Below are 27,675 nucleotides of genomic sequence, written 5' to 3' on the forward strand. Positions count from 1 at the left end.
CGCTCTGAAAAAATAGATTTCAATTTATGAAATGTGTTCCAGGGCCGGCTAAGTAGAACCAGATTTCCTGAACAGAAAGAACCCCTTTACCCTTTAGCGCCCCTTCTCTGAAAACCGCTACTTTCTTTTCTTTTCGCGCTCCCTCCTCCCTCGTCTCCCCTGCAGGGGAAGATGTATAAAAACGGGTCTTAGTCACATCTGGTGAACAGGGAGCTGGAGAGTTGAGGCTGGTGTGACCTCACATCAGGGCATTTCCAGCCTTACATGGTGTGTGTGTGTGTGTGTGTGTGTGTGTGTGTGTGTGTGTGTGTGTGTGTGTGTGTGTGTGTGTGTGTGTGTGTGTGTGAGTGTGTTTTTGTTTGTGTGTGATGTGGTGACCAGGCTTTCCTGATGGTTCTAAGAGGCTGAAGATGGCTAGAGGCCAAGGCAGCAGAGGGAGGGTCTCTGGTCACGCACATACACACACCTGCAGCACCATCGCGACCATTCCGGGTCAGCGATGTGTCTTTGTCTCCTTTCATCTCGCTGTTACACACTATTTCCTCGCCTCTCTCCTCTCATCGCTTCACCTTTTACTGTCTCACCTCCTTGTCAGCCAATAGGCATCTGAGTCCTGAGACAAATAAGGAGAGAGGGTCTCGAAATGGGGAATAATAGCAGTTTGCAGCAAAGCGCTGACATATGACCCCTGAGACATTAATGACAGACGAGAAGAGTGAGAGGGATCCAAAATTTGGTACTCTAGCTAAGATATAGGTGCTATAAACAGTGTATCGTATAATTTAGGAAAATGACAGGGTGAAAATAAAGGCTGAGACATACAATTTCTGCTCAAATATGACAGATTTACATTCACTGCTTCATGCTTTATGCGGCTCGGGCACATAAACTTCACGTTCTCTCTTTAAGAACCATCTTGACTGCAACATGACACAGTGTACAGAGAACAGTATCATCAACCATCAGCAAATATAACAGCTTTCTGAACACAGCATTAAGGTTTTGATCATAAAATCCATCTTCAAGTCCAGCTGATGAAGCATTTTGCGGTGCATAACTGCTGTATTGGGATTTCTAAGGTTAGTAGGAGAAAAAGGCTGGAAATGATGTTGCGAGGAATTCGATTGGAAAGCTGAAATGTGGGCGGATCCCAAGTGTATCATAACATAACAATGCACCTAGGAAATATTGTGCTGGAGGACCTGTAGCAACAGTATTTGGGGGAAAGACAACAGGGTTTGAGTTAACAAACAGTCATAATCTCACAGACATTGCTAGCTCGCGAACTAATGTAGCTTAGATTGCGGACCTACTGTACTGTAGTGTTTCATGTCACTCAAGGTTGAGGATTGATTGACAGGTGGATGTCATAATATTATTGGTTTGTATTTTTATTTTGTTTTGTAGGCAATTGTTGAATGGGTGAACAACCTGATCAGGTATCTGAACTAAAATGCATTTTTCTTTGCTTCTTTTGAAATCACTTCAGTAGGATTAGAAATAGATGAGCCGCTCCTGCGTGATGAATGTTGTACGGATGATCAAATAAAATGATTTACATCTCTGTCAAACACATCAAACTTAGCATTACTGGTGCTTCAAGGAAGTGTATAGCTAAGCTTCATGCTCTTGGGGCTGATGGGCGGGGGTCTGGCATGACAGTCAGAAGGACATAGGATCAAAGTGACAACAATAGCCATTGCACCGGTTGTTGTCTGGGTCCTAATTAGCCACAGTCCCCAGTAATAAACTGTGAAACCTGATGAAAGTTGACTCTCCAGGACACATGTTGCAGTCCTTGTTCAGCTTCAGCTTCCTGCTCTTCCCACCTCCCACTGCACATCAAATGAAAGCTGCTTTGTACCAGCGCAGGTCTGAACTACGTCCCCACACCCACCACTGATACCACTATGAGCATCACGACAATCCCACTGTTTTTGTTTTTCTCTGTCATAAACACAAACTCATGCAGGCACACACACACACACACACACACACACACACAGACACAGACACAGACACAGACACACACACATACACACATACACAGACTCAGATGCACAGCCTAACCGCTCTCCAGCGCTACAGATGGATGCCACCACTCTCTCTGGAGCGTTGCCAGCGCCAGCTAGTGAACAGCTTGCCTGGCACAGTACTCTAACTCTGCATGTGTGTATGTGTGTGTGTGTGTGTGTGCCTGCAGAAACAGTGGCGAAATAGCCTAGCACAGATGGGTGGCCAAAATACCCCCTTACACACACTAACATACACACACAATCCCACACCACACAAGTCACATCACACACTAACACGTGCACACACATATGCTCCAGAATAGAAACACACACACACACACACACACACACACACACACACACACACACACACACACACACACACACACACAAACACACGCAGTGAGTCTCAGTCCTGCTTTAAGTGTTCCCGACCGGCACAGCTGCTTCCTCAGAGGCGCACACAGTTCTACACACTGACACATGCAGCTTACACTCAGCAGTGGATTGAAGTTACAAACACACACACAAACACACATCTGTGCTAGATTTACACTTCCTGTTTAAGTATGAAGTCTACAACGACACACACCGACACACAGACACACACACAGACACACACACACACACAACACCACCATCATCACTCCCACACACAGACAGACATATGCATTCCTCAGTATCTGTCACACAAACACACACATAATCGTGCTAATATGTTGCTTTATCTGCTTTAGCTATTCAACCTTGCGTGTGTCACCTTGTTTTCTCGGCACACAGAGAGAAAACATCAAGCCATTCAATTGGAAAGCCTCCAGCACTGGCAACCTGCCAGCCGAGGCCTATAGATCAGCATGATCATAGGAGTGTGTTAAGACACATCACTCTTTAATGATTTGACAATGAAATTAAGACATGAAAGCTCTTGCTGGAACAATAGAATCAACAGAGTGTAATTGGAATGCAGCTGTGTGTGGTTGAAACGCTTTAAAATACTTGAGGTGTGACGTGAATTCTTGTGACAGGCGATCTGAAGTTGCTTCATGCCTCCGCTCTGGCTTTCCTTATGAGCAGATTCATGAAGTGATGCTTCTGAACAACAGACAGCAGGTCCCAGATTCATTTCAGGTGAATCGACGCTACAGGATCAAACGAAAACGCGGAAACTTTACCAGCTCAATAAGTCAGTTGGTAGACCCGCTGCCAGTCAGTCAATGAGCTTACGCGGCTGGCAGCAGGTACCCGCTCCGGTCCATGGGGGGGGGGCATGGTGGCTGGCAGTGCCAACTGTGCACTGGTAGCTGTGCCAACTCTGCCAGCCTTGCAGTGTCTGTTTGCCAGTGCCATCTGGGAAGAACAGCTCTACGCACATACAGTACCTCTCCTCAGCTCAGAGGGCACAGACACACACACACATGCATGGATGCACAAAGCAAGGGCAGACGCGCACGCCACATACATGCAGCATGCATGATATAAACATCGCACACACAAACACACACACACACATACATAGGCACACACACAGTTGGACGCTGACAGCTCACCATCTGTGCACTGCCTCTGACTTCTCCCTCTGCTTCGTTCTCTGCCCTTGTTTTTGCTTTCATAAACTCTCGGTCCCCCTCCTCCCATCCACACATTCTCCCATCATGTCTCTTCATATTGGGGTAAATGCCAAACTACAGATTCCCGTGTTATGCCATGACCACCTGTGTATTGACACTTTATATGTATTTTTCATATCGTGACATTTAAAATTAAGATGTGTTGTTTGCTGACAGGCTACACCGAATCTCTCTTCTAAAGCTCCTTTTCCTCTTTTGCTGTAGCCTTTTCAAGGAAAGGAATACAGCGCCACTGTTACACCTCGTCATCTGTGTGAAAGTACTCAGAGGTGGAATGGCAGGGGAGATGTCGAGGGGAACAACTCATTCAAAATACAGGCTGTCAGGTTTACGTTGTGTGCCTATGTCGCCGAATGCTGTTTAGATCCTCGTGTAGGAGCAGAATGATGCCGGTGTTGTTTGGTTCTGTCTAGAGAAGCAAAGCATCATCATAATGGCGGGTTAATTTTTGCTACGATACTGACACGTCCCTGTGAATGCGGCTTCATCCTCATGTCAGACTGTTAACATTCATTCTTAACTTTGAAGAGTCAAGCACTATAATCTGTACATAACTCACATAATCATGTAATGCAAAAAAAAAAAACAGAGGCTGAATTTGACTTAACTCAGTAAAGGGGGGAAGCACGCGCCAAGGAAGAACCCACAGAATTTTGGAGCAGATATATTTAACATAGCAAAAATTGCACTTTAGCAATTTTTAGTTTGTATTTTAACCATGATTTTAACCAGACTTCAACCACAGCGTCGGCACAACTATCTTTAAATATTCCATTTTCCAATGCGAATATCTGGCATTCTGCTTGAGGTTCTCGCTGCATTCGTCGGGTTATGAAGGAAAAATTGTAACTTCGTTTCTTGAGAGTATGTACAGTGAGATGTTTGGTCATATTGTGGATGCAGTTTGGAACCATACACAAATACACTTTCATAGACCTGGATTTATGGAAACCATAAAGATGATGCAAGTTCAAAAGATCCAAGGTCGAGAGCGGGAAAAAAAAAAAAAATCCCTTCATCTCGTCCTGCACAATGTTCCGAGTGAAAATTGAATGTCGAGAGAGGAACCGAGTGACAACAGCAGTTTGAATTTATAAAAGGGGAGAGAGGAAAATAAAAAGGGAGGAGAAGAGAAGTGGGAAGGTAATATGGGTTCAGAGCCGCGGCATTCACATCAAAGACAAGCTAAAACAGGTCACTTTCCTCACCCAGGTTTAGCCTTGGTTGAAGCGCTCGCACATATGTTTCTCGTTTAAACCCTCTGAGCTTCACAAAACAGAGAGGCCGAGGAGAGACACCAGGCTTTTTTTGTTGTTGTTGTCGTGCTTGTTCTCGTGTAACTTTAGGCAATTAGCTCATCTGCAGAGCGCAGCAATGTTCCAGATGCTGTTCCATTTATCTCAAGATTTTTATTTCTACATCACAGTTTAACAGCTTGAGTTTTTGAATAACACTTTTTTCCTCGGCAACAAAACAGCTGCAATATTTTCAATCACAAATCTCTTCTATCTTCCTCTTCCTCGCTCCATTTATTTCTCCACTACCTGCAGTAACTGATTGGTTCTTCTAACATCTATTCTTTCCTCGCTCACCCCTCCCTCCGGCAACTCCTATTATCTTTACTCTCCACAGCCTCTTTCATTCAACCGCCACCTCCTCACAGCACAACCACCCTCTTGCTTTCTTTTTTTTTACCACTTCTAACCATTTTCACCTCTCAACCTCCTCCATCTCTGTGCTTCTCTCCATCCCTCTCCTCATCCACATACCCTAAAATCAACACATGCTACAGCAGCGGCAGAAGTAGCCTCATTACAAACAAGGAAAACCCATTTGGAGCAGCCGTCTGCTGCTTCCTTGGCCCCCTCGGAACTCTCTTGAGTCGAAGTGTCCCACATTTGTCCTCTTTCCATCTCTCTCCCCGATTTCCCATTTTTTTCTAATCATTCCCATCTATTTTCTGTTTCTCAGCGCCTGCAGTTCCCCACCTCCCGGTTCCTTCAGCTTCATCCACCGCCATAGTTGTAACCGCGACTATCACTACTGAATATTTACACACGTAATCACTCTGAATTGGAAAGAGAGATTTTGTTTGTTTGCAAAACATTCCAAGACACCCATAAATCAACGTGAAGAGATATGAGCAAGACGACTGGCAGATTGTCACCAGATACGTTTCAAAAGTGGCCAATATCTGCCAATAACCTCCTGATATTATCGACCGTCCCTAGAGACTAGTCATATGAAACCATCACTTCATTCAAACATGCACCAAAGATTCTGAAAACAGGATTCGATACAAAATAAAAGTCATTGCAATCATTTTTGAATGAAAGTCGGTTATGACTGACTATTTTAACTGGTTTGAACGTTAAACAACAGAGCCGCAAAATTACTCTCAACATCTACAGTGATTTTAAAATCACAGGAAGGAGCAATATTTGTCCGGGAGTCATTGTACTCCTACGCAGGGTGTTCTACGGCTTTGAGAAAACATCTTGGCTTCATACAGATCTCCACAAAACATTCACACCATAAACAATTTAATGGGTTTTTAAATGAAAATGACACACAAAATCATATCCCAATCGGTCAATTGGATGGTTTTCAGAAATCATGCAGCCCGAGCAGACATCAGCTGCTGCTCTCTGGATAACTGAATATCAAGGACTTTTATCCAGACTAAAGTAGCTACAGGAAACATTTATCATTTTTGTTCAGTGACCTCAAACGTATAGCGTGGGTCCATTCAGTTAAACTAATGGCTTGGATCGATTCTCACCAGTGGCTTTTTGCAGTTATAAAATGAATCCCTGCACCACTTCCTGTCATTTTCCTCCTGATTTCTTCCCTCCACATCCCGCTACTCTTCTTCCTCCTCGGCTCCTTTTTGTCTCCTCTCTCTCTCTGTCTCTCTCTGTCACTTTAAACCTTTTTTCACCCCTCATTCCTCCCTCCGGTGCTTTGCTCCCTTCCTCGCTACTCCTTCTGCTCTGCCATCATCACAACATCTGATTAACATATGTCTGAGCTTTCACTCCTTGTCAGCTTGCAGGCATCTGCACACATGCACACCCACACATGTTCACACAGTCTTCTGCGCCATATCTATAGCCTCCTTTGACTGCGTTGACTTCCCTGTGTGTGTTTACGGGTGTGTCCCTGACAGTGAGGATGAGAGACAAAGCATCTTAAAATTATTGCAAGCCAACAAACCTCCTGTTCCCTAGTGAGCTGCTTGAAATGCCAGTAATGGAGGAGAGAGGGAGACAGAAATATAATAAGAGCGAGCGCGAGGAGACGGATGAGAGAGAAAATGTGTATGTACTTGTAAACAACAGCAATATCTCCACTCGCTCCCACGAGAGACGAGTCGCCCCCTAAAATTACACTCACATAGTCTCTCTTTAAGCTCGTGTTTCCTTTCACAAGCAGACACTGATACAAGGGATTTACTTCATTCAATAAACAGCAGCTGGGAGCTTAACTTCATATCCCACCTTCCAGTTATTGTAATCAGAGATCTGTTATTGATTACTTTCAGTGCCAGGAAGGCCGGCCACGCTAACCAGCTGATGCCAGTCAAACGATGTCATCATGGTGGAAGCATTTTACCTGATATGGAATCATTTGATTGCAGAAAGAGTGAAATCATTTCACGTGTGGAAACACTGTAACGTGTTCTCATGAAACAAGTGAAAAGTTATGTGCAAAAAGCCCTGCAGTGAGAACCTGAACATTTCTCTAATTCTCAGTGGGAAACGCAACATATTAATAGTTCAGACAACGCTGCGGTTAAGGTGGGTAAGGTGGGTTGCTTTAAATACAAACTAGAGGACAAACTAGGGTGGAAACCTCGACAGTGTCTCCCCTCGCCTGTGTGCAACACCTCTGGTGAGATGCGGCTTCATAGTTTGAGATCCTGCTCAAAGTCAAACACCAGAAAGATGACTTGTGCGGCGATGGTAGTAAATACATTTAAAAAACGGCTGTAAATGTCTAACTTCTGGCACCTGGTTACATAGGAATTATAGCACAAAGAGTGAATGACAACTGCCTGAGCACAGCGTTCCCGCTTCTGTCATTTGTTCTCCCTCTTCTGCTTGCGATTGTCTGGAACCAGTCCAACGTTCACCAACTCATCCGCTACTAACACGCGTAATAATCACCGCAGACGTCAGCAGGCAAACAAATACTTTAGCTCGCCAAAAATTATTCTCGAAAAGCTTCGCTGCCAGACTCTGATTGTTTAGCTTTGATACCATTTGCTATCCTGTAATTTCACCTTTTTGTTACTGAAGCATTCACAACACGTTCCATGCGCCCACATTCCACACATTTACAATCACATGCTGTGTTAAATGACACTTTTCTCTCAGGGACCAACTTTATTCAAGCATTGAGTCCCCAGTGTTGTCTCCGTGCTAAGTTAGCTCGCTGCATTTAAAACATGGATCTCACTCATCTCCCACTTCTGGCCCTCCACCCCTCACCTCCTATTCAGGCTGTTAAAGACTCATTCCCAGTTTACGGGTTAATATATGTGCTTAAATTCAAGACAGTCAAATAAAAGCCTTTAACAAAATGAACGGTCACAATGCTTATGAGGAGAAAACGTTTTGTTGAGGAGATTTCAATACGGCACAGCGGCTGTTTAGTGTGTGTGTGTGTGTGTGTGGGTGTGCGCGTGTGTGTGTGTGGAGGGGGGGTAGCTGGCTTGAATAAAAAAGAATGGGGGGGGGTGACTTTTTGTGGAAGACTTGATAAACTCAATAGGGATTTGAAGGGCCCACTCAATGATGAGTCAATGAGGTGGACTTGAATAGTGGGGGTGATGGAGTGAGAAAAAAAATGGTCTTTCTCTGTTTCTCTCTCGCTCTCTCTTTCTCCCTCTCTACAACACACACACACACACACACACACACACACACACACACACAGAAGTCCTGTGAGACAGAAACTCGATTAGATGTGTAGGTTTAATGGAACATTGAGGATGTATGACAGAAAAAGAGGAAGGGATGCAGGAGGAGAGCTACCTATAAGCCGGATGGAAAAAGGATGTAAATACAGGGTTGTGTTGGGAGTGACACCACATCAGCACACACTCGACAGGTCTGCCTCTCCTCCTCTATTCCCTTTTGTGTCTCTTTGACCACTAACCCTGCTTGTCTATATTTGATGTGTATGAGTGTAAACACAGCTTACACCCCAGTGGAGACCATTAGTGATTCTCTACTCTGACACACTGAGACGACAGAGAGAGCGAGAGAGAGAGAGAGGGGGAGACACACACACACAGACACACACACACACAGACACACACACACACACAGGAAAAGAAGCAAAAGTGTAATGGAGAGAGGGATGGATGGCCAGACAGAATCAGAGAAAGAAAGTCAGTGACAAACTAATTTACAGACAGATGGAAGATAAATGAAGGAGTATTCTGGCAGAGCTACTGCAACACTGAGAGAAAAGGAAAGGGAACATCAGGCCAAACGTTAGTAGTCTTCCTCTCTGTGACTGCCTCGCTCCTCTTTCACAGTCAAAGGATCGAGCAAAGATGGCCTCAGCTTTAGTGCAATCTGATGTAACTCGCCAGAAACAGAGTCTCAAAAGTGCATATCAAACATAACGTAGTCATACATCAGTCATCAAACTCAAAGGGGAGGATGTGTGAGCGTTGTCCAAAATGTGTTGGACTATTGGGAGGACAATTAGTGTCCAGGTAGGTCATTAATTAAAAGTACATGACTGACTATGTATCAGCTCTGTGAATTTATAGATTAATGGATCAGCTCAAGTGAGGAGAGAAGAAGAGTGGAGAGGCGGACGAGGATTTAAAAGCCCTGTGTTGCACTCAAGTAGCTTTGCATAATTCATAAAAAAAAATTGATGTGATTCTAAACTTTATTTCCACTTTATTCCTCTGCATTTTTTTTTTGCCAGTTGTCGACTCCTTCATACTTAAATCATCAGAAATTGCTGCTCGGCGGCTTACAGACATTTTGCTTGATAACTGTCAGATTTGCAGAATTTATACGTGTATTTTTTTCAAAATATTTCACAAATGAGCAGAGAGACACAGCAATTCTACTTCAGAATCTCAGTGTGCGACATCACTCCAACTCTAGAGGAAGCCCTGACAAATCTAAACCAAAAACAACGTTCTCTGAGTACGACAGATTCCAAACTTCACAGGCAAATATAGAAGAATATTGAAATGGAGATAAATTTCCATCCGTCGGATCACGTTGTCCTCATTGTGAGAGGATTTATGATTTTTGATTAAAATCAGCTTTCAAGTGCAGAGTGCGCTCACTCAGTGCTCCATTGACTGTCATGTAAACTGAGCTACCGTCAGCCTGGTCTACTTTTTAAAAGGATTCCTTTCTCCACATCTGTCAGCGTCATGTTGCGTTTTCTACAGGAAAATGTTTATTTATCTCACACAATCTGCCTGAAACAAGCAGTTTTAGCTCCTGTCTATTTAATTAGCCCGCCTCCTTGAAATCTCCTCATTAGCTGCTGAGTCTGCGGAGGGGCAGTGCAGATGAGGTGTAGAAAAGCAAAACGAACAACCTTAGAACGCTCGATCAGTGGGGTCAAAGAACATCGGACTGACTGGGTGGAAGCTTCTATTTTTTGGGCGTGAGGTGCACGGAGGAGACGATGTAGCATGCCGAAACATGACATCAGCTTAGAACTGGGCAATCCATCGAGGTCTAATATTGTGTAATATTGCTGTGCAAATCAGAGCTGAAAAATTAAATGGTAAGATTTTCCATGAAGTGTTTTCAGAATGTTTTGACAGTTCATTGTATCGCGCTTCTCAAAACTATGCAGGACTGATATCAATTAGATTGCTGGACATGTGATTTCCCATGATTCCCCCAATCCTGCGTCAGCTCATCATGAAAAGAAAGGAAATAATCAAAGCAGGGGTGTGGCTTGAAATTTTGGATCCTTGTGTTTGGATGATTTTCTATTTTGAATACCCCCCCCCCACCCCCACCCCCAGCATTTCAGAAAAAAAAACAACAGAAAAATAAAGAAAAGCATAATAGGTCCCCTTCATTCCTATAGAGAAAGAATGTCAGAGGACAAGGTGGCAGGCAGCAGGGTGGGAGAGGCAAGAGCAGGAGACGTTTGAAAAAGACACAAAGGAGGAAAGAAAAAACAGCTTGAGTAAAATGTAATGGGCCACATCAGGCAGTGCACACAACTGCACTCCTCCTCCTGGTCACGCACTTGCCTGTGTGACGGTGTGTGTGCGTGCGCGTGTGTGCGTGCGCATGTGTGCGTGCGCGTGCATGCATGGGGCTGCAAGTGAGCAACAATTCTAAAGGAAGGGAGGTTACATATGGGCTTTTGTGTGTTTGTGTGTGTGTGTGTGAGTGTGTGTGTGTGTGTTTTGATGGAAATAAGAAAAAGAGGGAGCTGCAGAAAGAGAGCAAGTGAAAGTGAGTGTAGTCGAAATGGTGCAATCAGAGGAAGGGGAAAAAAAAGCAAGCGAGAGACTCCCCATGTGTGCGGCAGGTCCCCAGCCATCTGGACACTCTCCTCACCCCCCTCACCACCCCCCACCCCCACCCCCCTTCCTCTACCGACTGGTGTACTATTCATGGCGGACCCATTTCACCTTTCAGTGTGTTACTCCCTTTTGCCACAATACATGCTAATGAGGTAGAACAAATGACTTTTTTGCGAGGGGTGTGTGTGTGTGTGTGTGTGTGTGTGTGTGTGTGTGTGTGTGTGTGTGTGTGTGTGTGTGTGTGTGTGTGTGTGTGTCTGGGTGGGTGGATAGGATGCAGAATTCTTCCTGTCTCAGTGGCTCACTACCAAACCTCTCACTTAACTGCTGTAAGCTGTGCTGTTGGTCACGCAGGAAACGGTTTTGTTTTCACACCTGAAGGCTCAAAATAGTTGCAGATTACCGGCACATGATCTGATGCCTCGGCACAACGATCCTCCATTCCAATGGTTCTAATGTCATCTAGATATCCAATTACACTTCTTAAACAAAATATAGGTAATTTGAATACATTACCCACAGTGCGTGAAGGATCTATGATAAAAAATAATCACAATAGGATAATGCCTTATTTAATTACAGCTTGAGCACCCTCGACCAACTCTAGAAACCCTCACTCATGGCCACCTTCCATTTATCCAGCATCGAGTGACTTGGCAGACATCCAATCTGATTGGCTTTGCCGCGTTGAAGTGGAGAGGCGGCTGTCAATGGACCCAGAAGAGGGAGAGGAGCCATTTCCAGGTCTATAACAACGATGACACCAGACGAATGTTGCGTTTGATTTCTTTTAACAGTGCAACTGACATCAGCAAGAGAAGCGGTGACAGCAAGAGAAGAAAAAAAAAGAAAAGAAAACTTGAAGAACAGGGAATTCTGAGGTGTTGAAAGATTGAAGGTGTAGAGAGGGGAGGGAGGAGGAAAGGAGACATCTGAGAGGAACAGACAGATAGACAGAGTGATAGATTTGTCAAAATCATCTCCTCTTCAAATCCATCTTGAGGAGCTGCTACTTTGTTGTGTTTGTCTCACTAGGTGGCGCTACGGATACATCTGCATACCTGCCAACTCTCTTTCCTTCGTTTCTAATAGTGAATCCCTGTGACAGCTTGACTCATAATTACCAAACGACACCAGCTAGCAACACATCATAGTGAGCTTGCGGACCCCCCAGGCACAAAGAGGACTGAACTCCCAGTAAAAGTTGCCAGACCGAATTAGAATGTGTGCCAGATTCATCCAGATCAGGATCAACTAGACCTGCACTCAGTTGCCTTTGTAAGCACCTGAGCGTTCCGTCATTAACAGGTGCGATCAGGTCTGAAGCACACGCGCACCTGCGGAATCGTGTACTCAAAATGATACGCAGTTACGGTTCCTCAAGCCGCGGTGAAGGATGAGGAAAAAAAGGATATTTGCTGCTGATTGCAGTCAAGTATGAAATGATTTAGTGTGCATCTGCAGTCCGGCTGCAGTCACCCGTGTTTAGTTGTGGGACACAGCATCATTGCTGCAATATACCATATATCCTACGATAAAACATCCATAAACTGGTTCCATATATGGATACTTCTTTTGGATGTTGAAAAAAATGTAAGTCAAGTCTCCTTCCCTTTTAATACAGCGACTGTGGTAGAGTCGTAGTATGGTGGTACGACTGTTATCGCAGGTTAAACATTGATAATATGGGGATGCGCAGCATTTCTCCCTCAGGTCTTGATGGAACGCTGTCTCAATAAAGACCTGAGTGTTTCTGCACAACACGATGATGTCACATTGAATACATGTCATTACTTCATTCTATTAGAGATTTTTGCAGGGTTTTTTTCTCTCATAATCAGAATGTGAAATGGCCAAAAACATGTTTTGTGCAATCACAGTAACCTTCGTAACTTGACCCCCAAAACTTAATCAGTTCTTCCTTGAATCCCACAGATGACTTGCACCAAATTTGAGGAAATTTCCTCAAAGCATTACTGGAATAACTGCTGGACAAACTAAATATTTTGTATTCAGTGATGAATGTGTAATCTTTAAAATTTGAAAAAGCACATTGATGTTGTATTTTTTTGGAAAATATCCACTTATTTTGATAAATTTATTTTCATCCTGTAAAATCTATATGTAATTTTCAGATTTCAATGTAAAATTACTTTCTTTATCTCTTAATATTTGGTGTCAGGTCATTAATGGGTCACACATTCTTACTGCAAAGCTCAGATTTTACCCCACAACTACTGAGAAACCTGGAATGTTATTAAACTATCACACTCAAAGTTACTTCAAGGGATGCGTTTTCAAAAATAGCCCTACACTCGGCGTCACAGACGTTATGATGGACTAATGGAAACAGTTCCTTCAACTGATAGAGCAACAGGAACCAGACCATTCCTGACTCCCGTCACAGACCCCGGGGCCCTGAACCCAGCCCGATACACCACACAATGGACCAGCAGAATGAGAGGAACCGCTGGCCATCCCGAGATAGCCCTGCTAGTCAGGAACCAGAAGAGGAACCAGAAGGAACCTTGGTGGGGGTGGGGAGCCAAGAGTGGGGGGGGGGGGGGGGGGGCTGTCACAAGAGGATGGGAGCGAGGGAGGCGAGAAAGGGTGGGGATGGTTGGCTGGTCAGGGTCAGGATGTGTGTGAGGGGGACAATGTTGTGTGTCCCATGTGAACAAATGCTCAAACCTGCACACACAGCAACACATACAGACGTTACCGACTCATTCAGTAGCTCGCTCTCTTGCTCTCTCTCTCTATCACTCTGTCTCTGTCTCTCTCTCTCTCCGGAGCCAGGATGTTTTTGCTCGTTTTAAGGTAATTAAAGTTGGAAAGGCAATTGTGGGATGGAAGGCGGATGTAGGCCAGAGCATGGTGTAGGGAAGGGGAGGGTGGAGGGCGGTTATGGGACTGTTGGCCCCGGGCCTGACCCCACTGTCCTGGCTCCTGCCCTGGGTAAGTGGACCGTCCTATCAGGCTTCCTCAGACGCTGCCTGGGGCATCAAACAGTGAGTCAAAACAGGCCTATGAAGTTAATGATGGGAGAGGAACTAGAACATGAAGGAGAGGACTTAAACAAGAGAGAGAGGCCTGGATGTGGCACTGAACCTCCTGATCAAACCATTTTGGATTCTTTAGTAAAATACAAACACACCTGGCCGTCTGTTTCCATGACAACATGTGCAGGAAATAAGGTCTCTAAAAGAACGCGCACACATATGAACACAAAGTCTGAGCGCGCAGAGAGGCAGTCGCTACAAAAAAAAAGTGCTAAAACCTGCTGTCATCGTAAAAAGAAAATATAGAAATTGAACGCAGATGCATCTCCTCTCTCAAAATCTTCACCTCTCAGAACCAGACCTTCCGTGTGCCTGGCTGGTAAAGTAAAACACTGTGTCCTTGCCTTTTCCTCCGGCACAAATGCACCATTACAGCTGCTCTCAGATACTAGAGAGAGAAAGACTGAGAAGCTTCACTGACACAGAAAAGGCCTTCGCTACATCTAAACCAATCAGCACTATTAGATTTGATGGTTTTTATGTGTATGCCTCCATCATTTACAGCCATGTAGGGAGTTACACAAGATCCGCATCTGTACACAAGATGCATTCATGGAAATATATGAAATAAAAAATGTCATTTCAATTCGTGCAATATTTTTTCCATGTGATGTTCAGTCACATTCATATTCCATATTCTGATTCAATTTGCAGCGTGCGAATGAAAACACGTTTCAAAGGGGATGAAGCAATAAATTTAAAATTGCTCGGCTCGCAGCAGAGTTGTTTTGTCTTCTCTCTTATTCAGAAAAACAACCACAATGCCACTCTATCTATCCATTTTCATGAAATTAAAATGGCATCAAAAAGGCAATCGTCTGAGAAGTTCTTTTCGCCGGAGGCAATGTCATATTTTACAAGCTTCCTTCCACACGCCATGATCGCAGCGTTTTCCCCAACCTCTTCATCCCCAGTTACACTATAATTTTCTATTACAGTAGAGCAGCTATATATAGTGTACACTGTGGCCAGCATGTAGCTGTGGTTAAGACTGGCTGTGTGAACTTCTTGGCATGTGCTACTTAAATATAGGTTGACAGATTTCATGTGTTATTTTTCTCCGAATGGGGAAACGCTTCCAGATTCGAGGCTAGTGGCTGGATAAAAGAGCAGCAGGGAGTCTGGGTACGCTAGAGGTCTGATGCTAATATCTGAGCTCGGGGAACTGTTGTTTAAAATCATCTCTCCCTGTCGTTCTGTGGTCTCTCTCTACCTCCATCTCTGTTGCTTGACTCTGTGGACTCTGGCGTCGGTCCCCGGTGGTTTACAGTCGTTCGCAAATATGTCCCACTTGCCTTTTCTCTGTTTCCCCACTTTGCACTGGCTTGTCCTCCAACTGGCACCAGCAAACTGACTTACATAAACACACAACCTCACTCACCCCTGCCTAATAATCTGGCTTTCATTCCAACACACTAGAATCACATTTTGGATTGTTCCCACTGGTCAAAGGAAACTGGTACAAGTCTCCAATAGGCAGATAGAGGTGGTCCCAGAAATATGGTCTGTTTCAAGGTGATACAATCTCAATCTATCCCTTATAAATCAATTCTCCATGAAATTCCCACCACGCCAACACACACACACACACACACACACACACACACACACACACACACACTTCAAAGGGTAGACGGACATCTCTACAGACAGAAACAGCCAACTTTAACCTCATTATTACTACTTGCATGAAACTCTACTCCTGATTTTTGGTAACTTTTTTTTTTGGTGGTTTATTAGTGGCACATTTACACGGACTCCAATATTCCGACGTTAACCTGATTAACCTAGTGGAGCGCGTAAAAAGAATTCTCCGATGATCTTAACCTGCATTAGGTCAAAGCAATAATCCAACCAAGACACGGAGAGTTTTCCTATTTCACATGAGTGGAGTGGCTTGTAAATACAGCATATATACACATTAACTGGGGTTTTGGCAGCATTTTTGCAACACATGTCGCAGTCAAACTGCTTCATGACACCTCCAGCAAGTGTTGCAAACTCAGCTTATGTTGCATAATTAGCAAGAACACACGAGAAGAAAAAAAAAATAGCACAGTATGACGGAGAGGCATCTTCGATCATTAATTTCTGTATGAATAGAACTTTCAACAAGCAACTCAAGTAAAAGCCAGAATATTTAGAAAAAGATCAAAGGGGCAGCAACTATAAATCATTTTCAACACTGAATAATCTTCAGTCAATAAATTGTCAAGTAATGTTGAGCAATGCTCGTCACAATGTCCTGAAAGTGACATAATCAGATTGCTTCTTTTGTCATCCATCAGTGCAAAAACCCAAAGACTTTTCCTTTTTTGTCATAAATGACAACAAAGCAGTAAATCCTTCAGTTTAAGAGTCTCTCATCAGCAAACATTTGACATTATTTGTTTGAAAAAAAGACTGAATGATGAATTGAATAAATCTATGCATCGTCATTCACTCCAAATTCATGCACATTGATAATCGTTACCAGAGTTGATCCTACAACACACACACACACACACACACACACACACACACTCACACTTGATACTTGAACTGAACCCACTTCATTTAATGACGTAGTCAAACATTTCAGGCTGCAATAGAGAAGAGCTGGATGGAATCAGACAACAGTGTCCTTTCAGGGGCCTTCACTGAATAATTAAAACCAAATTGAACAGATTCAGCCACAAGTGTAATCCTTTTTAAATGGTAATGGTAAACAAACACGGAATCAGGACAAACACACACACTGTGTGTGTATGTGTGTGTGTGTCCTGCACCCCTGATCAGCTGGTGACTCAGTCTTGTTATTGTCCTAGCAGGCAAAAGCCCGGGGCAGAGCACGACTAATGCATTAGTGTCTTTGGCAGTTAGGTCGCATCTGTCATGTGTGGGTACATGTTTTTGTGTGATTGTGTCTTGTAGCCTTGGGCAAAATGGCAAAACCAATGTCTTTGTATTATCCAAAGACCCTGTGCATGTGTGTGTGTGTGTGTGTGTGTGTGTGTGTGTGTGTGTGTGTGTGTAGTTTAACTAACTGATAAGGGTTTGCAACCAAACAAGTTGTGCAGTTAACAGTGAATTAGACTTGTTCCATTACTCTTTGATCAGCCAGTGAAAAAATGGCACGTTATGGTTTTTTGTTTTTTTTTAATTTGATGTTGCATTTCAGGGTTAATGTTCATTTTACACGATTCTATGTTGTGCTACAGTAAAAACACTGGTTCAATAGAACATAATTGGCAGCAAGAATGAGCTCAGCATGCTTTTGTTGGGTGGCTAAATGACAAAAAAAAAGGGGTGTGGGTTGGAGTAGGAGTGTGTGAATGTTGTGATTGTGCACACGAGGAGCAGATGCAGAAATCAAGGGCATATTTGTGAACTTGTGTGTATGTGCATATGTGTGTTAATATGCCTTCACTTTAGACTGACAACTCTGCCATATGGTGCCGAGCGGAGTGTTTTGTCTGCATGTTCAACTTCAACTGTGAGAGAGCGATTTGATGAATGCACACCTGTGTGTTTTCTGATGTATGTGCGCACATATGATTTGCGCTTCGGCTGTGTGTGCGAGACGGTTAAATTTGCAAACATAAAGTTGCAGCTGCACCACAATTCACAATCCGTGCACAGCTGTGAATTATTATGTGGACAATTTAAGTCAGTGAAAGTAGGAAATCATAAATTAAAATCTTTGTTGTTTGTATTTAAAGACACAGTGCCTGATAAACATCCTCTTCTGCTTCATTCAGCCTGAGCAGCAGCTTTATGTTCTTTACTCCTCGATGGCTAGCAGAGGTGCAGACAAAAACCCAAGGGTCCAACTCAAAACAGTTAAAGCGAAGGGGCTTTCCTCTCACTAAAGCATCCTCAAACTAACATCTAGGTAGTCATTTGTCCTCTCACAGGGGAGGCATAAAACCACAGCCCTAAAATTCTTTGCAGTTATGGAAAAAGTGAAGAGAGAACAAAAAAAAAGCAAAATACTTTATCTCCCCCTCTAACTGAAAGTTATTACATTTTCTGAATGGTATGACTTTCTAATGGCTAGCATATGTGAAAATGTGTGCAGAGAGAGAGCGCAGTAGTTGAGGCTTAGTTAATAGCACAAGCAGAGCGGGAACTGGGAACCCTTGGCTTATAAAGGATACTTGTTTCCCTGCCGCACCGAAAACCAGATGTTGATAAAGAGACATAGGGGGAGGAGAAAAGACAGATGGGCAAGAAATTACCATCACATGGGCCAAACATCTTGAAACATCTGCAAAAAAATTTCAGAGCTTACAAGGGGAGATGGATTTATGCTCCCCTGGATTTTTATTGCTCCGTGAGAGCCATTCGCCATCCTTTGCTCTAACCTTCTCTCGGTGTTACCAGGATTAAATCGCACTCTGGAGCTGTTTATATCCTGGAGAAGGCCTCGATTCTTCCACAAATGGCTTTATCGTGTAGAGAAGACAAACATGTCTGTACACTGAAGGAGCCATAAAACTTAAAACAGACAGCAGCGGCATCAAGGCTGCATGCACAAGTCCAGCATCACGACACCTAACCTGATACGAAACTCTATAAATGTTGAGGTACATTGCAATACAGGTACGAGTGGGTGTCTGTGTGTGTGTGTGTGTGTGTGTGTGTGTGTGTGTGTGTACATTCTGTCCATGTGGGACCGAACACATAATTTAACCAGAATTTGGTTACCATGGAGACACATGATCTATGCTATTCCACAGGCAGCTGAGGATAGATAGATAGATAGATAGATAGATAGATAGATAGATAGATAGATAGATAGATAGATAGATAGATGATAGATAGATAGATAGATGATAGATAGATAGATAGATAGATAGATGATAGATAGATAGATAGATGATAGATAGATAGATAGATAGATAGATAGATAGATAGATAGATAGATGATAGATAGATAGATAGATAGATAGATAGATAGATAGATAGATAGATAGATAGATAGATAGATAGATAGATGATAGATAGATGATAGATGATAGATAGATAGATAGATAGATAGATAGATGATAGATAGATAGATAGATGATAGATAGATAGATAGATAGATAGATGATAGATAGATAGATAGATGATAGATAGATAGATAGATAGATAGATAGATAGATAGATAGATAGATGGATAGATAGATAGATAGATAGATAGATAGATAGATAGATAGATAGATAGATAGATGATAGATAGATGATAGATGATAGATAGATAGATAGATAGATAGATAGATAGATAGATAGATAGATAGACAGAGCTTTTGCTTAGCAAACATTTTAGCAAAAAAACCAAGATTTTTTTTCTAACCTAATTCAAGAAAAACAACTCCCAGTGAGTCAGAATATTCACAGTAGAATCTATTTTTTGAAGCTGGAAATGCCACCAAACATCAATTTTGTCAAGATGAAATGCACTAATTTTGTTTCTACCGAAGACTATCGACTGTGAGCACTTAGCGTGTAACACTTAGCGGGGTGGCTAGCAACAATTCAGGCTATTCAAGGTTGGACAGGCTTTGGGGGAGGGGGCGTGCAGGGAGCAAAATACTGGAGGAGGACAGGATGCTTCAGAAGTTAAACAAAATAGGGCTTTTACTTGGCCCCATTTGAGAAAATTGACCAGCTCCATCCATTTCTTTATGTAACCCCCACTGTCTCCTCTCCCTCCCTTTCCCTCTCTTTCCTTAAACCAATTTCAATAATGGCCCTTTCTAGAAATAATTGACACTTGGTGTTTATCATTTGAGGCACCTGCTGCTGGTTTGACAACAAGATAATCGGACGGAGCGAGCGACTGTCGTCCCATTGTGCCATCTCGCCGTTTGTTTGTGACACTAACCACAACAGCTGGAAGCCCTCTGCTGAAATACTCATCATGCAAGGCAAATCCAACCACAAAAGTAATAGGACCCATTATTTGGTTGCAGTGGTGTAATTTTAACCAGGAAAAAAGAGGAAACAATGATTTTGTTGAATCAGCTGATGGGAGATAAAAAGGCTGCTAAAACAACATGCATCTGCTCTGCACTTGTCGACTGTATCTTATTAAGATTATTAAAGAAACATCTTAAGTGCAGATGCGTGTTCACACACACACACACACATTTTCACACAGACACATCGAGTGTATGTGCTTCCTACATTTCTTCTCTCCTGCGTCTCTCCAGCTGTAATTGACCGAACCTGTCAATACTCGGAGGGAAAAAAACAGAGGGTCCACTGTCTGCACGTATTGATCCGCACTTCTCTCTTTCTCTCGCTCCCTGTCTGCTGATCTTAATTACACTTCTTTTTACCAGGCTAGCCATTGCTCCTCTCTGCCCTTTTTATAAAGTGCACCGTTCAAATCCATACATCAAAATTAATGAGAGACAACGGAGCTGTAAATCAAATATTCAAGCAGATACACTGGGAGGGAGACCGTAAATTATCCTCTCTTTTAATTTTTTTTCCAGAATTATTTTCACACGCTGATTCAGGTTAACAATGTTTTATGGAGGAGGCGACCTCAGTTTTAGGTGATTAAAACTGCCAAAGCGTGACGGGGCTGAAGTGAGGTCTCCCTCCCTCTCTCCCTCCATCCTTCTTTCTGCTTCCTCTTTCTTTTTTGTCTTTCTTTCTCAATTTGTCTGATTTTCTGCCTGCCTGTTTGTTTGTTTTTAAAGCTGTCTGTCTGTGCCCGCCCCTTCATCTCTCCCTCTCAGAAACACACACACACACACACACCCAGACACACACACACACACACACACGCACACACACACACAAAGGACAAAAACAAATTTTATGGTCAGGTTTTATGGACTGGTAGCAAAGCAAGTAGTCCATTCTTCTGCAATTGTCCTAAGAAGAAGGCTCATAATCACACAGTTTCACAGCTCATACTCACCATCAATCAAACCTGTCTGTGTGTGTCTTCAGCATTTGTGTGTTCAAGTGTGTGTGTGTGTGTGTGTGTGTGTGTGTGTGTGTGTGTGTGTGTGCACGCAAGTATACAGTCCAACCAACATCCCAAAGCTTTCACGAAACAAAAGCTATTAGAGATGGCAGGATGGTGATCTATCTCCATGCACTTTTCCTTTTTCAAAACACACAAACACATAACACACACACACCAGCGTTCACACACACACTTCCCCTGCATCCCTGAATTCTCCTCCACTGTCTTTAAATCTGTGGATAATAATCTTTAAATGTAAATTGGGTGACAGGTGAATGTCGAGGAGGGGAGAGATAACAGCTAACATCTTCACTTGGCTGCACTATCGCTGCTCCACATCACAAAGAGGCACCTATTCAATCTCGTTACCTTTCACCGAGTGCTGGGAGAAACACACTTTTTTGAGAGTGTCCTTTTGTATTCATTAGACACACTGTATAGACACCTGCATCTGCACTTACTTACACTCTCACACACACACACACACACACACACACACACACACACACACACACACAGTCACAGAATCACATCCAGTGGCTTATCTTTTGGAATAAGAAAAGGGGCTCGTCAGGATGGCACATTGTATGAATATGTGTGTGTGTGTGTGTGTGTGTGTGTGTGTGTGTGTGTGTGTGTGTGTGTGTGTGTGTGTGTGTGTGTGAGGGGAAGGCAATGTGCATTAGGGCGATTACAATATCAGCAGACTCCAGATGGAGGCAGGAAAATAAACAGTGGGAGAGAGAGAGAGAGAGACAGAGAGCGAGAGAGCAAGGGGACAGACATCATGCGAGGGAGCCTAAGAGAGAGATTGTGTGTGTGTGTGTGTGTGTGTGTGTGCATGCGCGAGGGTGTTTGTGTGTGTGTGTGTGTGTGTGTGTGTGTGTGTGTGTGTGTGTGGCAGACTGACTGTGTGCGATACAGTTAAGAGAAAGTGAAGTTAATTAGCAACTCAATCCCAGTCTATATACAGAGGATGGGGAGGGTGTGTGTGAGAGAGTGTGTGTGTCCTTTCCTAACCCCGAACTATGTGATAGATGCAGTCCAAACAGACATCTCCGCATTATAATAAAAGTTTGAACCTGTCTATCAAGCTCAACCCAGAGGAGTTTTAAACCTGGAACCAAGTCAACCAGCGAGCAATGATATGGGAGCATAACAAGGAGACTGTAGATTCAGGAACTTCTCACCCCATCAGCCATTTCTGCTACTTTTCATAACCAACTGACCGTTTTCGTTGCTGTGGCCGTGGTAGATAACTTGTCGCTGATGCCAGTAAATGTATGATATCAAAATATTGGATCTTTAGAATCCCAAAGTGAAATCTGGGCTGCATTCAGCCCCAACAAACATAATAAATCTTGATTTAAACAGCAGCGGTGGTGTGGTGAACACCCTGTTGAGTGACGCAGTACTGCAACTGTAACAGGCTGCCCTGGATGTACCTGTAGAACACCACAGTTGAATGTTTGATGTCGCTTGGATCAAACGTCTGCTGATTGGGTGTCACCACTGACACTCCCACCAAATGGGAGAGAACGTATGTAAAAGCCTGTTGCACACTGGCCTGAGAAAACATGAAGCTCAAACCTGAAGCAGTTGCATGCTGGCGTTTCTGCAGCCAGGTTGCTTTTGAAGGACAGTGAGAAAACTAATTAAACTCAAAAGTTGTTGCTCTTACACTCAAGGATTAGGGGTACAGTAATACTGCAAATAAAACATGTTTTCCTTACGGTGAGGTTGATATCAACCCCAAGGTTTCCAGGAGCATTTACCCTTATTTTGCAGTCTTCTTGGATGGTAATGACATTACGGCTAACAATCAACTCTTCCACTGAGAAAACGAATGGAATATTCTCTTCCAGAACCTCACAGTTATCAATCTTTGTCAGTACTGGTCTCCTACATGGCTTGATATGTTGGCTCCTATGTGACGAATTAACTACGTCCGTGAAACTTGATTAATTGTCAGCCCTCTGGCTTCATGTTATCTGAAATAAAGCACAAACAAGCCAACAAATCAGTTTCAGTTGGCATTAAATAAGCCCCTGTAAAGGCCAAATCACAGCTACAATAAAACAAAGACCCCCTTGCTTGTGGGAGCACGCACTGACACACTCGTGCTTGCACTCAAATGCATAACGCAGGAACTCGCACAAGCCCCTTTATACGACTGCTGCTCTTTCATGGGTGATGAAATTCAATAAGCAGTGAAGAGAACGGCCCTCTCGCTGATAACCATCAATGGGCCCATCGATCGACAAAGGCGTGTGTGTGTGTGTGTGTGTGTGTGTGTGTGAGTGGGTAGGTAGACACACACACACACACACACACTCCCAATTCCATCTATAATTCACTCTGGTACTTGGTAACAGACGGCTCTGAATAATGCGAGGGGATCCATACATCTTAAAAGAGTGTGTGGAACAGCGTTCCTGCCGCTGACTTTTGCTGCCTGACAACACGCCTTCAAAAACAAAACATTCTCTCTTATATTTTTGTTTTGCGGCAACAGTGAGAGTGCAAAATGTACTCCACAACAACAAGTAAAAAAATGACAACTATTGTAAGTTTTCGTGTCCTGGAGCGACAGTCCGTTGATAGACTTCCTAATTCCTTAAAATCAAACACTCAAACAATCAAGGTGAGATTCTCCCGGATTCACCAGGCCTTCGGAGGGAATATCTAACATCTACGTGCAGCTGAGAGAACGTTAATCCTTACAGATAATAGGAAAACACACCAAAGGGGGTTCATGATGTTCTCTGGATATCAACTCTGATGAGTCATCATCGCTCATTCACTGTATAGCCAATCAAACCTGGACCGAATCCAAAGTGTTAAAAGAAGTGCTTTGTAATGACATCACAGACACGGAGGCTCAACATGGCTTTGCTAAATGGACAATCTGAGGGCTTCTCTCCTTCAAATATCAATAATTTCATTGTTTGAGTTTGTGATCTGAAAGCTGTGTTTGGATGCAGTATAAACCACAAGAAAGCTATTAACTGTGGTTCTCATCAAAAAGCACTCTACTGAAAATAATCAAACCAAAGTCATTTGTGCGCGCACGTGTGTGTGTGTGTGTGTTAGCGTGTGGCACTGAGCAGTTGAAACACACACACACACACACACACACACACACACACACACACACACACACACACAAAACACACGTCTTTTTCAGCATCGCTTCCAAAGCCAGGGATACATGCATGTTTGTGCGACTATGTGAAGGTGAGAATAAAATGGCTGCCATCATTTTTGCAAGGCTACGACTGTGTGTGTGTGTGTGTGAGTGTGTGTGTGTGTGTGTGTGTGTGTGTGTGTGTGTGTGTGTGTGAGCAGCGGTCTGATGCATTTGACCCTCTGGCCTGAGAGCTGGGTGGAATGAGGGGGGAGGAGGAGGAGGAGGGAGAGGTGGGGGGGGAGAGAGAACAGGTGTGAGGCAGGCTGGTGGCTGGGCAGATGGCCCCTGGAAGTGCTAGCTGATGCTGCAGAGCCTGGACCACAGAGCGACAACTAATGCAAGCCTGTTTATAAAGTGTGCAAACATGAGTGTGTGTGTGTGTGTGTGTGTGTGTGTGTGTGTGTGTGTGTGTACAGCAAACACACACATGCAATCACAGTGATAACCTGCAAACAGCACTTATAATTTAGTCTCCCCTCATCACCATCTTTGTTTACCTTTCATTTACTGTCCCTGCTCGCTCTCTCTCTCTCTCTCTCTCTCTCTCTCTCTCTCTCTCTCTCTCTCTCTCTTTATCTCTGTAAACACACTCTCTCCAGGTAATGGTCTTTTCAATCAAGTCACTACTTAAATGCAAGTCCCAGTTGTTAAACAATGAAAATCACAACAATCGACAACAAAGAAGATGACGGTCACGTGATTGTCATTGGTCATTTGAACAGTGTGATTGCTGGACGAAGGAAAACTGCTGATTCTGAATCTTATCTCATCAATTATAGGTAAAACACAAAACCAAAAATCCATCAGGAACACTCTCTCCTCTGTGACAGTCATGGCCCACATCAACGGGGCTTTAAGCCTGGACCTATGAGACGCATCTGCACGCTTCTCATATTTCTGAACGATCACTTCATCCGCTTTCATCTGGACTTTTATGGCAAGCGCAAAAAATAAAAATAAAAATAAAAATCCCAAACTCTGTTCCTAAGAGATGTTTTCCTCCTTCTCTAATCGGATCTGTCTGGCATCGAGTTGTGTCCCAAGTAGCCTCCCTCCCAAACCCGCAGTCGGTGGAAAAGAGTCCCACTGGAATAAAATATAACCCGAACCCTTTAATTTCAAACCTACGCAACTCCGTTCCAAAAAGAGGCAGTTTTTTTTTTTAAATTTTTTGCGCTTCCGGTTCTTGAGTGCTGATGGACAAAGTCGAGATGGAAACTTCGCATGGATTTGAGGCGATAGGTTTGACATTAGTGACACGGAGGATTTTTGTTTGTTTGTTTTTTAGAATGTAAATATCCAAAGAGTGGAAACGCTTTCCAGGACGCCCGAGTGGAGGCGAGCGGGTACGAGCGGAGCGGGATGAGCTGCAGCCAAAATATTTGCACCAGCATTGATAGAATTTGGATTAAAAAAAACGAAACACAAAACAACTATCATTTTATTGGTGCTGCTTTCCTAATGTTTTGAGCTTATGATCCGAGACACACAATGAAAATGAATCAAATTTAAAAAAATAAACGTGCATTTTCCTCTGAATTCCGACATGTAGAGAAGCGGTGACATGTCAGTAGGACGAGGGTCTGTCAGCTGAAGCCAGGCTATTCTTACACAAGTGTCGTGACAAGTCGACAGGGAGCCATTAGACTTGAACTCTTTGGCCGAATACAAGCCTTCATCCCGGCTTCCAGCACACAGACACAGATATTCTGCTGATGGTATTTTTTGAGAAACCATTTGCTCGCTATAAATGCTTGTTTTTCAAAAATAAAACCAATTAATATTATGTGTGTGTGTGTGTGTGTATATATATATATATATATATATATTATATATATATTATATATATATATATATATATATATATATATATATATATATATATATATATATATATATATAGTGTATTCTTTCTTTTAAGCAAGTGGATGTCAATAGTGTAAGTTAGGATACAGAGCTGATATACAAGTTGATGACATTCTGCAGGGACACGTGCTGATTGGGTCTTACATGGTGTCCAAGTCATGAAAAATAGAATAAACATCTGATTGAATATTTCATGAAATAATGTCAAGCTGGAATAACAATGTGTTGTTGTTGTTGATGTTGTTGTTGTTGTTGTTGTTGTTTTCACTCCACGTCTGAAGCGCCACAATTGCTCAGAATGAAGAGAAATACTGCACAAATCAAACTATAAAAGCGATATTCTATGATAGCCGCATTTGTGGCACTAAACGCTCAGCCAACGCGTAATTGGTGCTTATAGGCTGTGAGCATGAGAGAGGCAGGTAAGGATAAAAGGCCACTTACACTGAAAAGAGTCAGAAATTCCCACCATGCGGTACGTTGGTGTGAGAGGGCTAAATAATTTCCAGACTCCGCGCAGGGTCCCCTCGATGATCCGCTTGTGTCGGGAACACAAAGGCTACAGAGTCCAGCCAGCACTCAGGGGCTCTGGCGGTGTACTTCCAGCAGCTCGGGAAACGTGGTTTAAACTCCGATAAAGAGAAGAAAAAAAAGGGAGGGGGAGGGGAGGGGGGGCAGCTTGTAAGAAGTGATCAGTCACTGAGGATGAAAGAGCCAGAAGCCTTGAGAAAGCGCAGAGAATTGGAGGAGATGGAGAGGGAGGATGCTGTAGTGCGCAGGGCACCCGTCTAGTTTCTACCTTGCACTTTCCTCCAGTATCCTTAAACCGTCGGTTTAGATCGAGGACTCGTTTTCTTTTCTTTTTTCTCTCTCTCTATCTTTCTTTCTTTTAATAGAGGATTCACGCACTCTGTGGGTCTCAGCTCCCTTGTTGTCGTCTTTCTCCGTTGGCGTGGGGAAGAGAGTAGCAGCGCTCTGCCTCCAGTCGGCGGTGCGCAGCGGAGCCAGGTGGCGGTGGGCGGGGCTGAAGCGCTGCTGAGGAGGAGGAGGAGGAGGAGGGAGGAATGAGGGGAGGAGGAGGAGGAGATGGTGGTTTTGGTGGGGGGGGGGGGGTGACTGGGCAGCAGCCAGCATCTGTGTCCTAAAACAGGTTGGAAAAAAGATGTTTTCTACTGTAACACACTGGCAGCTGAAGGTTCAAGCGCTCCCAGTTTTGAATTGGATGCACGTTTGTCATCATATGTTCAGTTCAGTTCGATTTGTGTTCATGTGCAGAGTTATCAGTCATTACAGGCAACCTGCATCTCAGACCGCAGCCAGCTGAGAACTTGATGGCCTTTTTGGTTCTCCTGTGAGCAAAAAAAAGTATGAGTTCTGCTCTCTCTCTCTCTCTCTCTCTTTCTCTTTGTCAGTGGAAGAAGGCAC

At 43.5% G+C, this 27,675-nt stretch overlaps 1 protein-coding gene across 5 annotated transcripts in view; it reads right to left on the minus strand.

Annotated features, from left to right (window-relative positions):
• Positions 1–27,231, minus strand: part of runx1t1 (RUNX1 partner transcriptional co-repressor 1) — a 65,552-nt gene extending 38,321 nt beyond the window's left edge. For all 5 annotated transcript variants that reach the window (XM_086193163.1, XM_086193159.1, XM_086193162.1 and 2 more), the window contains exon 1: positions 26,695–27,231. In XM_086193163.1, coding sequence (XP_086049289.1) covers positions 26,695–26,722 — 28 coding nt within the window. In that variant the 5' untranslated portion in view covers positions 26,723–27,231. The remainder of the gene's footprint in view (positions 1–26,694) is intronic.
• Positions 27,232–27,675: the final 444 nt, after the last annotated feature.

Source organism: Aulostomus chinensis, chromosome 22 (genome assembly GCF_037954235.1).
Source record: "Aulostomus chinensis isolate RoL2024-O1b breed Wild chromosome 22, RoL_Achi_v1.0, whole genome shotgun sequence".
Classification (NCBI taxonomy): domain Eukaryota; kingdom Metazoa; phylum Chordata; class Actinopteri; order Syngnathiformes; family Aulostomidae; genus Aulostomus; species Aulostomus chinensis.